We start from the raw sequence: 12123 nt of genomic DNA, 5'->3' as shown, positions 1-12123 counted from the left end.
TCCAAGTTTATGTCGACAGTATGAATTTTGATGTCCATGGAATGATAGTTTAAGCTTTTGAGCATTTCATTTCTTACATCATCCGCTTAGGTTAGGTCTTCACATTCTACTAGATTATACATGGACCTTGGATATATTTCTATCTCATCATAGCAGCGAGGCAACATAATAGAGTTTGGGATCCAGGTGTTGGCAGATTGTATCTATGGTTGGACAAAGATTTTATTGTGGACTTGGTGTTGATTAGTGTTGATTGGTTTACAGGTATAGGTGCTGAGTTTTTTTAGAGAGTTATATAGGATCCAAGGATCCGGTTGAGAGATAGATTGTAGAGAGACATTTTCCTTCGTAGTATCATCAAAATTGTTTTCAGTTTGGATTTTAGGGCTGCCTGTAGACTTGTATGGGATCTTGGTACTAATTTCTTGAGGACAAGCAATTTTAAGGAGGGGAGATTTGTAATGTTCCCTTTTGGAACATTATAAATATTGAAGTCTTATTTTATGCAATATTAAATTGACTTCGAGAGATAGGCTCAAAATATTATAAAGGTCGATTTAATGTTATATAAGGAACAAAGGGGCAAGGAGGAACAAGAGGAAATGCCTTAGGGAAGTGGAAAAGCCACAAGGGAATAAGATGAAAACCAGAGAGGAGTTGAATAGTCTCAGGATTGTGTATTAAAAGAGGAAAGAAGTTCATTGTTGGTATGCCTGATTTTATTATTCAATTCAATTTCCTCTCTTGTGAGAGTTTCAAAAAGCTTCAGCTTTCAGCTAGTTGGAGGACGTAGCCACTCATGCTAGCAAATAGTGGACGCAAACCCATTGTTCCGGAGAACATCATTTTAGGTGTTTCAGTAGCACTTATAGATTCTTATCTTAGCGTTCCAATCTGATTGTTAAATCTGTATTTAGGATTGGGGTTTTGTACTAGTTATTGTACTAGGTTTTGCGGGTATGATGAATACCAAACCTCTTGTCACCATCCATAACATTGAAAATTGAATCACAAAATCAATTTGACCATCTTTGAAGTAAGCACTGATCAAAATAAGAATTGAGCCCAATTCCTACAGGCTCAGTAGAGAAGCTTCAACCAACGCATCATATAACAATCACTATACTTCAGTAGTGATTCAAAATAAATTTTAAGAATTAATTCACAATACCTCAATTGTGAATTACCAAGCAACTCAGAACAAAATCTCATATTTGAATCTACAATACTTCAGCTATAGATTCAATGGAACAACTCATAATTCAGAGCCTTATACTTCAGCAAGGGTACAAACATTAGAACTCAAAAAAAGCCACAAAGGCAACAAAAGAAAATAAATATTCAAGCATTGCTTTTTTAACAAATGGGCTTGTATTTATAATCTCCATATGCTCTTTTTGTTGCCAAAATGTAACTTCACTCAAGAAGCTTCACCACACAAAATTTATTAGAAGCTTCCATTAGATTCTTTCACTTGACTTAGCTTAACTAATTAAAAAATGGCTTTTTCCAATGATAACTCAACTCTCAACTTAAGTGAAATTATGAAGTGAAATTATAACTTTATAATAAGCCATTTAATAAATTAATAATAATTTGGCCACTAAAATATAATAACTCCCAAAATACTCATCATTTAAATATGCTGTTCGAAATAAAAGTCATACTTATTATTTCTCCATGTGACCAAATACACTTTTTAAAAATAGAAAGTGTCCATCTCAATCAACACCCAACTTATCACAAATAGTAAGTACACAAAACTAAGCCCAAATGAAGTCCAATCTGAGCCAAACAAAGACCAACTTGTAGCCTACTGAATTGTGGAGAAGACAACACCCTCCCAAGTGAAGCCACTGCCTCAGAAGACTCTCTATCCACAATAATTAGCTTACGAGGATCACAATAATAGGCTAATCCCTGAAACTCCAATGCTGAGAAAAATGGGGACATTACAGGATTCCTCCCTAACTAAGAGGGAGTGTTGATTGAATGTTTTGGCACTTAGTCTAGAATCGATTGATTGGTCATGTTTTGATATAGTTCAAAAATAGTTCTAGAATTGTAACTTGGCAAAAACTTTGTATGCCATTATCTTGAGTGAGACTTTTTTTGTTTTATCTGTATAGGTGTAGAGAGAAGTACAAAATATCCAGTTATAATTAGCCACAATAAAGGTACTGAAAAGTCAGAAATTCTCAATGAGTTTGAAGGAAATGGTGTTAAAGCAATATGCGAATGGAATCAGACAATTGGAAGTGTATACAAAGGGTGAAGAATATTAAGAAGAATATCAGGTAAAAGGGAAGCAAATAGAGCACAAAGATGTTGTAAATTTTAAATTACGGAATTGTTTTCCCTAGATACCAAAGAAGGATGGCTGATCAAAGCATGCAAAATCTTGTCATAGAATCATATTCCTATTCTCAGTTAGGAGACACAAAACAACCATTATGTGAATGATAATGAGGAACTATATTCTTTCCTCCCTCCTAGGGACATGTCACTGACGCCAATTGATTTGGTGAAGCTGAAGGGACCTAATTTGTCCAAGAATTTTCAATATGGAATTATTTTTGGCAAAGTTCACTACCAGAAAATTATATTTTTCAACATGTATATTTTGATAATGTCTCGGATCTTGAAGATTCAGGCCTTCATGGTCCTTTAGATTTACATTCCTTTTTGTCCATGTAGAGTTGCAACTGCTGCATCCTACTCTTTGGCCAAGTTATTCTCTTGATTGTAATTAGTCAACAATCTAATAGCCAAATTAAAAAAAACCAATCAACAATCTAATAGCCAAATTAAAAAAAATCAATCAACAATCTAATAACCATCTTTTATACAATCGATAGAAAATCTAGTAATCAATATTTTATCTAGTTAAATAACTTATTTATAATTTGAGAGCACTAATCTGGTGCAGTAACTTTACCTTTTATCATGCCATTTTCATCCTCAGTGGAAACCACTAATTATTTTTATTTCGCTTTATATCTATTATGATCTTATCTGCTTCATTGAGATTCTGTTTGTTTCCTTGAGGTCTCTAGCCAACTGTCTTGGCTCAATGTTTTGTACTTCATCTTTTTCTTTATATGTTGTTCTCAACAAGCTTTATTGACCGTATCAGTAGTTCTATGTATCTAAGGAAAAAGTAGAGTTTTTTGTCTCTTACTAGCAAACATCATCATATTTTCACATCTGCCTTTATTTTCTTGATTTTTATGGGAGTGATATCCTAAACAAGGTGAACACTCTTCCTTTGGTGGCTTTTACTCCACCATATTTCTGGTAAATGTTGTGTAAACAAGTGTAGCTGGACGGATTCTATAACATGACATATACTTAGTTCTTTAGCCTTTTACAATGCTATGCATAATATAAGCAGTAAGTTACAGGGGGTTACACTTGAGCAACTGTAACATAGCAGATCTTGACATTCTGGACTTTATTTATATGTTACATTTGTCTTCATTGGATAGTGATAGCAAATTCTGTAGTGAAATGGACTATTCTTAACGATTGCTTTATTTTACCATAAAATCAATCTTGAACATGGGAACTGCATCAAAAATTCACTTGTATCACTGTAGTTACTAAGGCTCATTGCACTTCATTATTAATAATTTTGCATGCAATATGTCTCTTTAGTATAGATTATATTCATTTCACTGAAGATTACATACATTACATGACATAGTGGGGCTAACATTTGCAAATTATATTTATAACTGTGCATATGAGAGAAGTGATGGAGGGTCATATTCGAGTGCATGACTTATTAAAATTGATGTAGGTATGGACCTATATTGATCTCTACAACTCTAGTCTTCTTGGCAGATGTTCTTGGAAATTGTGCATCCTATTTATCTTTTAAGCCAAGCACCACTGATACAGAATGGGTTTATAATATCAATTATGTGAGCCTGGCTGCAGCCATATTCTATGCATATATAGGCCTCGTACCAGTGGGATTCTACTTTTTAAACCAATTCTTGGGCATACCGTCAAGCTTAGTGCAGCTTTGGTGTTTATATGGTTACTCTCTATTCATCTTCATTCCTGCTTCGGTATGCATACACTTGACTTACATAGCCTAATGTTAACTCTGTTTGGTATAAACAAAAACTAATTGTTTTATTTTTGATTTGGCAGTTCCTCTTGCTCATCTCAATGGAAGTTTTCAAATGGATTGTCATTGCTCTTGCTGGCTTGGAATCAGGTTTTTTTGTTGGTCACAGTATGCAGTCTCAAATAAAGGCTCACAGCAATAATTGGACAATACCAGTTTTTAGTTCATTTTTTCTACAGCTCTGCTTAGCACTGGTCATCAAGTTTTGTTTTCTTGCATGAATGTCGAAGTTCTGCTTCTCTTTTTCATTTTTGTATGGCTCTACTAAAGAACATTGTTGTGCTGTAAAAATATGAAGTTTTATGTCTATTGTGCCTGCTTCTTCAATATTTTTTTGAAAGAAGGAAAATAGCAGCGCAATATGTGAGTGAGACGTAATTGTTCTTAATATCAGTGGAGAGTTCATTGCACAGTGGTGTCCATAATTTATAAGCATTTAATTAAAGCGCAACATCCCTATTATGGGTTTCTGTTTGATGTTTAATGTACTGTCTTAAGATGAAGTAGCTCACCTTTTGGAAGTATTCTCTCATCGTTTGATGCATTTAAATGATAGGTTCTGTAGTTAATGTTTATTGGTCCGTTCTAATGAAAACTTATCCAGTTCCACTTGTATCTATTCTGAATGCTAGGGCCAATTCCTTACCATTTATTTTTGGTTTCTGAACACCTGGGAGTGGTGCACCAACTCATCCCTACACAGACATACCTAGCATGGCACATTCACATGTCTCTAAACACTCGTCTGCCATAATTGCCCGAGATAAAAATCTAAAAACATTTTTCCTTCACACAGTTCCCCAAACAATAGTTTCATGAACATTTCAGTCGTAATCCATTTTCGGTTATATTTATATTATTTTATTGTTTTATTAAAATATCGTAGGAATAACTACAATTATAGGTATCCAGGCAGAGACCATACTAAGGGGTTGGGGTGAATGAAAAGTCGTCTATTCCTAACTAAATGAGCCGGCTTTTATTTTTGGCAGTAAATTGACTTCTGTAAAATACCAGAAAGGCTTGTAAATAAGTGACTGATGTGAAGGATATCATATTGTAATTTGTTCTCTGTTGGATAATAAAGAAATGAAACAGATGATTATATCTTGTGTGGATGTAGTTCATATTGGGTGAACCACATTAAATTTCTTTGTTATTGTATAATTTGTATTTTTTTTCATATTTAAATGATTTTTAACTTGTACATTCTTTTATTCTTTTATTCATTATTTAAAGATTTCATTTATCTTTAAATGTTTAATTAATTTTTCAGCTAATAATTTTAGCTATTTTTAGTTAGATTTTATTTCTTGTTTGATTGTATTGTTTTAGCATAAATTCATTATTATATTTATAATACAATTTTCACATGTTTAAAGATAGGGTTATGAGAAGAGGTACAGTTGCAATGAAACTCTCAATTCCCAACACCATTGGAGTTACTATCACTGGCATCTTCAACATTTCTAGTAGAATCACATACTTTATTAATGAGACAAAATGATTCACTAATACCAGTTTCTAACCCTTGATCTTCACTAGCATTTTCAAACCCTCCGCTATATGAAAGACACGATCCAGACATGTTAGATACTTTATACCAATCTTGTGCAAAATTAAAATGTTCATCATGTGGAAGTAGTAGTTTCCCACTCGGGATGATTCAAACAAAATTTGTGCATGTGGATCATTATCATTTCACAACAATAGACTTAGTCCCCCTCTTGTGAAGAAGTTTTTGCATAACACCCTTGATGGGTACCTACTTCTGAGATATCCATATTGAGCTCTCCTCGTACATGCATATAGAAATTACATCCTAGTAACATTCCATAGGAGTTGGGAACATTTGTTACCAAGAGTTTCATCTTGATCTTGTTTGGAAAAAGATGCAAATGTAAATTGTGCATCTTTGATTTGTACTATGAGGAGCACTTATTTGTTTTCCATGGAGTAACATTGATCGATTTTTTTTTTGTTAAGGTTAGCCCAAACACATTTGCCACTTTGATATGCATTGTGTTATTAGAGGCACCTGAATCAGTAACATTGAGGTTAAAATCATTTGTCAACAAGCAAATATAAAGGTTCTCCATTTCTAGGAACATATGAAGATATAGTAACCAAATTATTGGGCAACGTCTTAGGATTAGGAATAATTTGTCTACTTTGGGAAGAACTTTGTATAGAGTGGGTTTCTTTCACATATGTAACAAACTTCTCAAACTAGTTTGGATTAGCTTTTAAATATTATACCTTAGGTATTTGAATTTTGGTCTTCTTTGCATGATCAATAATATTAGAGACTTTAAAATCATTTTCTAATGAAGATGAGAAACATTCAAAATGGGGTTTTGGATTTGATTCCCTTCATCTAGGCACATTTGAAGAAATATGAGGATTAGGTATACTTGTTTGTTCATAGTAGTGTCCTTTGTAAGAATTCGTAAATGAGTCTTTTTACAATGGTAATCAATAGTTGAAGAGCAACCTTTACTTTAGCTCCATTTTTTGGATGATGAAGACGACTTTTGGAAAGAGCGAACACAACATAATCTTCGCCATGAGTTTCCACTGATTTTGAAGAATCTTCAAAATGCACATACTTGATAGGAGTTGCTAGTTGCATCTCCTTTGACGATGAATGTTCACTTTGATTTGTCTCATAATGTTCCATTGCTACATTTTGTGGAGTAGATTCAAGGACAATTCTCTTTGGTGTGAGAGGAAGCTTAGCTTGATTCTTTGTAGCATAATTGTTAGCAACATTCGGAAAGGTTCTTCGAGGAATATTCTTGTGTAGAGCAGAGAATGTACCTTAATATTTGCCTCTTTAGAGCAAGTAACTCATTTGCCCGCTTTTGCTCTATGGGACTAGTGATGCCAAAAGTAAAGGGTTTTGAAGAACTCCTAGATCAATTTGAGTCTCTTATTATCTTCCTAGCAATGACCAAATTGTCTTTAATCTCTATTGCAAGATTTTGTGCATCTACAAGAGTAGTTAGGAACTTAGTTATGTGTTGATAAAGACACACATTAGGTTCTCAATTGTAAGGTTGGCAACGTGGAGATCTTGTTTGCCAACTTATTGAATTTGGCAATGAACTTACACATTGGCTCATGTGAGTCCATTTGTCTCAATTGAGCCAATAAGGAATGCACATCTCAATTACTTTGAATCTCTCTTCAAACTTTGCTCAGAGGATATAACAATCAATAGTGGTTTGTGGTGCAAGTTTGTAGAACTAATCTGCAACAATACCCTATAAAGTTTCAATGAATAATGTCATTAAAACATCTCATATTCCACTCCAGGAATTCTACATAGTAAAAGTCCTTGATGTGTTTGCTGGGATGTTGCTTCACATCTCCATAGAATTTGGAAAAATCCTTTCTTAAACCATGCAGAAGGTCATGAATGGGTGGTGTAAGGTCTAAAACACCAAAAGCAATCACCCAAGGATTTTTTGCATCCATTCTTTTGAGAACAAATGGAATAGTCGGTTGTAGAATGAAATTTGAAACCTTACTTGGAATAGGCTTCTTCTTGGATGGAGGAGAACTTGTGGTACACTTAAGATAAGGCTTTGTAGTCAAAAGATCAAACTTAGCCTTTTGAATCAAATTAAATACAGGATGCTTGAAACCTTGAATATTTTTATTGTGCGTAGTAAGGGCATCCCTCCAAGATGTCAAATTTGGCAAGCCAAAGAAAAGTCATCTTAAAAACTAAAGAAATAAAAAACTAGTACTTCAAACTAAGTGTGAGGCTTTGAAAGCATGTCTTGTCACTAGCATAGTTGCCAAAAATAATTGGGTAAATATTTTTTAATTGACTTTATGCCAACCAATTACAAAATAGTATCTTGAAACTATAGTATCTGAGACAATCTCTACTCCAAAAAGAGGAGGTGCCCTTCTTATTGCTGATGTATAAAACTAAATACTTAAACTAAGAGACTAAAGTTAAGATGGTAAATGAATCTTTTATAATTAACTCCACTACAAAGTAATTGCAATGATAATTCTAATATGCATAAGATACCTACAAAGGGAACCTTAAGCACAACATATTGACTAAATAAGAAACCTACACATGTTCAAAGACTTATGTGCTTTCCCACAAGGATTGGATCACAAAGACAATAAATATCAACATAGATACTTCAAGTCCTCTTCAACTCGCAACAAACAAACAATATCTATGATACCTCAAATTAACACTAGGCCATGCCACCAAAATGCCAATATAACACAATGATCATTAAGATGAAGTCAACTCAAAGATTGAACACTCAATTGCTCCTTTTATCAACTTCAAATCAGATTTGCAATGTAAATTCAAAGTTTTATATTGTTGCACAATTTCAATATAGTTTTTTTGTTTGTGTAAAAGATAAATATTTATAATGAGCTCCCTCAAATAAATTGTAAAAGAGTTATGAAAAAAAGGTGGAAATAAATGTAATGTAATTACACACAATTACATTTTTCAATTTTACATATAATGTGTCAAAACAAAACTACATAAGACATATCCTAGAAAACAAAAATATATTCGAAGTGTTAGTTGACACTTGTTCTTATTTGTAGCCATGAATTTTCAAACTCCTTCCAAGAAGCTAGCATCTCAGTAATGTTTGGCTTTAACATGTGATTGGCAATTGCCTTAACTTGTATGATGGTAACATTCAAGCCCATGAAAAAAATTCTTATTCCTCCCTAGGATATCTTGCAGTTTACGCAATAGTGTTTTAACAATGATTTCTTTTATCAAGAAAAGCTAAGTAGAAATCATTTTCTTTAATCTCTGCTTGAACCATTGAGGTAAAATATTGAAGTACTATTTCCTCAAAGAGGGGTTGCTCATCACCATCCACCATTTTGCAAGGATTTTCTCCAAATTTGGCAAGAATATCTTTCTCCTTTGCTCCTGATCTGAGAGTTGACTCCAAGTCTGTTGTTAAATAATAAACAAACTCCATTCTATATCTCACGAGTTCCTTGAATTCCATGTATCATTTTCTAGAAGGAAGGACACTATTATCCATTAACACCTTCAAATCCAGTTCTTTAAGAGCCATGCTTTTAGATCATTCTTATGGAATTGTAAATCGAGACAAGACTCCCCAAGTCTAACCCAACTTGGACTTGATTTCCTTCTCGTATGCTAACATTTAGAGAGATTTCTTCAATATGAGTACCTTGTTGAAGCAATCTATCATCCAATAAACTGATTATTTCAAAAATAGATAAAATTTGCTTTTATTTGAATGTGTAGTGATATTACATTTGATAGATATTTATAAATTGGTGGAGATGACAAAAAGAAGTTAAATAGTTTAACTGTGCAAAACCACATCTCTAACTATTTACCCTAAAAAATTCAATACATTTATTAACATTGTAATAAATTATACTAACAACCTCCCTTTTGCATTATTCTTACAATTATTTTTCCAAAATATACAATTCTTCTTTTAAGAAACCCCTCTTAAGGTTAACATTTTAAAATTTGTCGAAATTAAGATGTTCCACATCTTTGTAAAAATCTTCATTGAAGAAACAAATCTGCAATCAAGTGGAGTTCCATCAAGTTGTCTTCTAACTCTGTATGCGAGATTCTCGAGTTCTCCCAAGTTGTCTTGTAACTCCTTTGCCTCCCACACCTCCACACTTTATGATATTCCTAGCCAACCTCCTCTCCATCTCATCGCCCCCCCCTGTTGTCACCTTTTCTCCTTCTCCCACATTAGTGAGGCAGTTAGAGTTATGAACAGAAGCAGAACTCCAAACAATGAAGGATTTCAAGTTGAATTCTTCAAGTTAGGTATCTCTATCTAATTCCCTTTCTTACAGTGCTCTTTAATCAAGTGGTTTGTGTCGGCTTCCTTGACTCTTGGTCATGACATATTATCTATCCGATCCATAAATCTGGGCCAACTTTTGATGCTGGAAACTACAAGACCATCATGGTTGGGCATATATGCTGAACGATATCCTATCCAGTGAGCTCGATCAATGACATTGTTGGGCTAGAGGTCAGGTTGGGTTTTGTTCAGATTTTCAGACCACTGATCACATTTTGACTTTATGGGCCATCATTGTGGAGGCTCACCACCGCTCGGCGAAAGCTTTTTGTTGTTTTGCTTAAGGCTTTTCTCTGTGATTCAGGTATTGATCTCTATTCTTCTATTTGCTGATGATGTGATTCTCCTAGCATCTTCTCTTGAGGGTCTTCAATGGCTTCTTGATGGCTTGGCCTCTTTTGCGACTCACGTGAGCTAGTTGTAAATCTGGACAAGACTTGGGTTATGGTCTTCAATTGTTTAGGGACATCCCATCTCCATTTTTACTTCCAGGGTACTAAGATCAAGATTGCATCTTCATATACTTGGGGGTTAAGTTTTCTAGACCTCGATTCAACATGAGACTAGCCATGCAACCCAGAGTCAATAAGGGACTTGAATCCCTTGCTTTTCTTGAGCAACAATGCTTTCGACACCACTGCTAGGACACCACAACTAAGATGTCTCTTCTTAACTCCCTAGTCAAGCTGATTGTCATCTATGGTTCTACTGTTTGGGACCCCTCTCTCTTGGAGTCTGACTAGGCCTCTGTTGAGAGAGTCCAAACTCTTTTCTTTTGGCGCATTATCAGGTGTCACCAGTTCACACCACACAACATTATTCTAGCTGAGTTTGGTGCTCACCTTTTTAGATTGGGGACCATCTTTGATTTAGTTTGGCTACTTCACTGGCTCCAAAGATTTGCTGATTCCTCTGATGATCGTCACAGATATTACTACTTGGCTAATTGCTCCTTTATGTAGGTGGCGAGTTTTGACTCTGGTTACAGATCTTGTTGTTGGTACACCCAGGTCTCTACTCTCTTGGGCTCGGTTGGTATTAGTTTGGATCGTCTTCCCCCCTTCCAGTTTTCTTTGGACGCTCCAACTCATCTTCTTCCATCTCAGCAAGAGTTGAATAAGCATGTTAGACTTGACATCTATAGATAGTATGTTATCACGACCTGGAGGAGTCCCTTAGGTGGGCTCCGTCTGCGTATGGCTTTCTATGCTGAGCACTTTCTTGAGATATAGGACAAGATCATCTTACATCCTTGGTACCTTACCCATTGTTGGACTCACGCTCTTCACATCTCCTTGGGATCTTTTAGGGTTGGTTCTCACTGATTATGTATTTAGACTGATCACCAGATTGGTAGGGAGGACAGGCTTTGTCGACTTTGTCACATCGGGGAGGTCGAGACTAAGTCTCACTTTATTTTTTGTTGTCCCATTTACTATGAGATCTGAGGGAGATTCTACTATTTGTTCAAAGAGTGTCGGTCCCTTCCCTTATTCTTTAGATATATTGACCAAAATTGTCTTACACTCTATCTTCAGGAGACCATGCACCTCGTGAGCACACTATACAGCTCCAACTTTGCTCGACATTGAACCCTAGGCAGCTTGTCACCTCTTTGTTCAGTCCTATAGTTCTTGCTCGAGGATTGAAGCGACCTCTCTGCACTATCTCAGTTCACACTAGATCTGTGAGACCTTGCAAAGATTACACTCAGCAACATCCCTCTAGTAGACCTTAGAGGCAACCTTCCAGAGTACCTGATTTCCCTAATGTCCACCTTTCCATTCTAGACTACTTCTCACCTGTGAGGAGTTCTTAGCTGTTGTTATTCCCTTTTCTTGGTTATTTTTGTTGTTTTGCTTTCATGTTCTTTTTGTGGAGACCGTTTGGTGCTCCTTTTGTTGGTGTCTACCCCTTTGTATTGTTTCCAATCCCGTAGACCCTCATTGGTCTCTTTTTGGACATTAATAAATTTATCTTATCTTATCTTATCCTTCCATAACCCCCAAATCTTAGCCTCACAAGCTACTAGACAACCATCCAACTTGAACTCTGGACAAATTAAACTTCACAATATATGCAACTTTAAAACTACCAACAAGAAAGTAAAAC

General features: G+C 35.1%; 1 protein-coding gene across 1 annotated transcript in view; it reads left to right on the top strand.

Moving 5' to 3' along the window:
• The window catches only part of LOC149560535 (uncharacterized), a gene marked incomplete at its 5' end in the record, with an annotated part of 61567 nt that extends 56951 nt beyond the window's left edge, over window positions 1–4616 (top strand). Inside the window, 2 exons of the mRNA XM_089824721.1 lie at window positions 3803–4076; window positions 4162–4616. Coding sequence (XP_089680847.1) covers window positions 3803–4076; window positions 4162–4359 — 472 coding nt within the window. The remainder of the gene's footprint in view (window positions 1–3802; window positions 4077–4161) is intronic.
• Between the last annotated feature and the right edge of the window lie 7507 nt (window positions 4617–12123).

This window comes from Cupressus sempervirens, chromosome 4 (genome assembly GCF_028749045.1).
Source record: "Cupressus sempervirens isolate cs-2001-9-10 chromosome 4, ASM2874904v1, whole genome shotgun sequence".
In the NCBI taxonomy this organism is placed as follows: domain Eukaryota; kingdom Viridiplantae; phylum Streptophyta; class Pinopsida; order Cupressales; family Cupressaceae; genus Cupressus; species Cupressus sempervirens.
The sequence above is the reverse complement of the archived record's forward strand: the minus strand, read 5'-3'. Positions and strand labels throughout refer to the sequence as shown.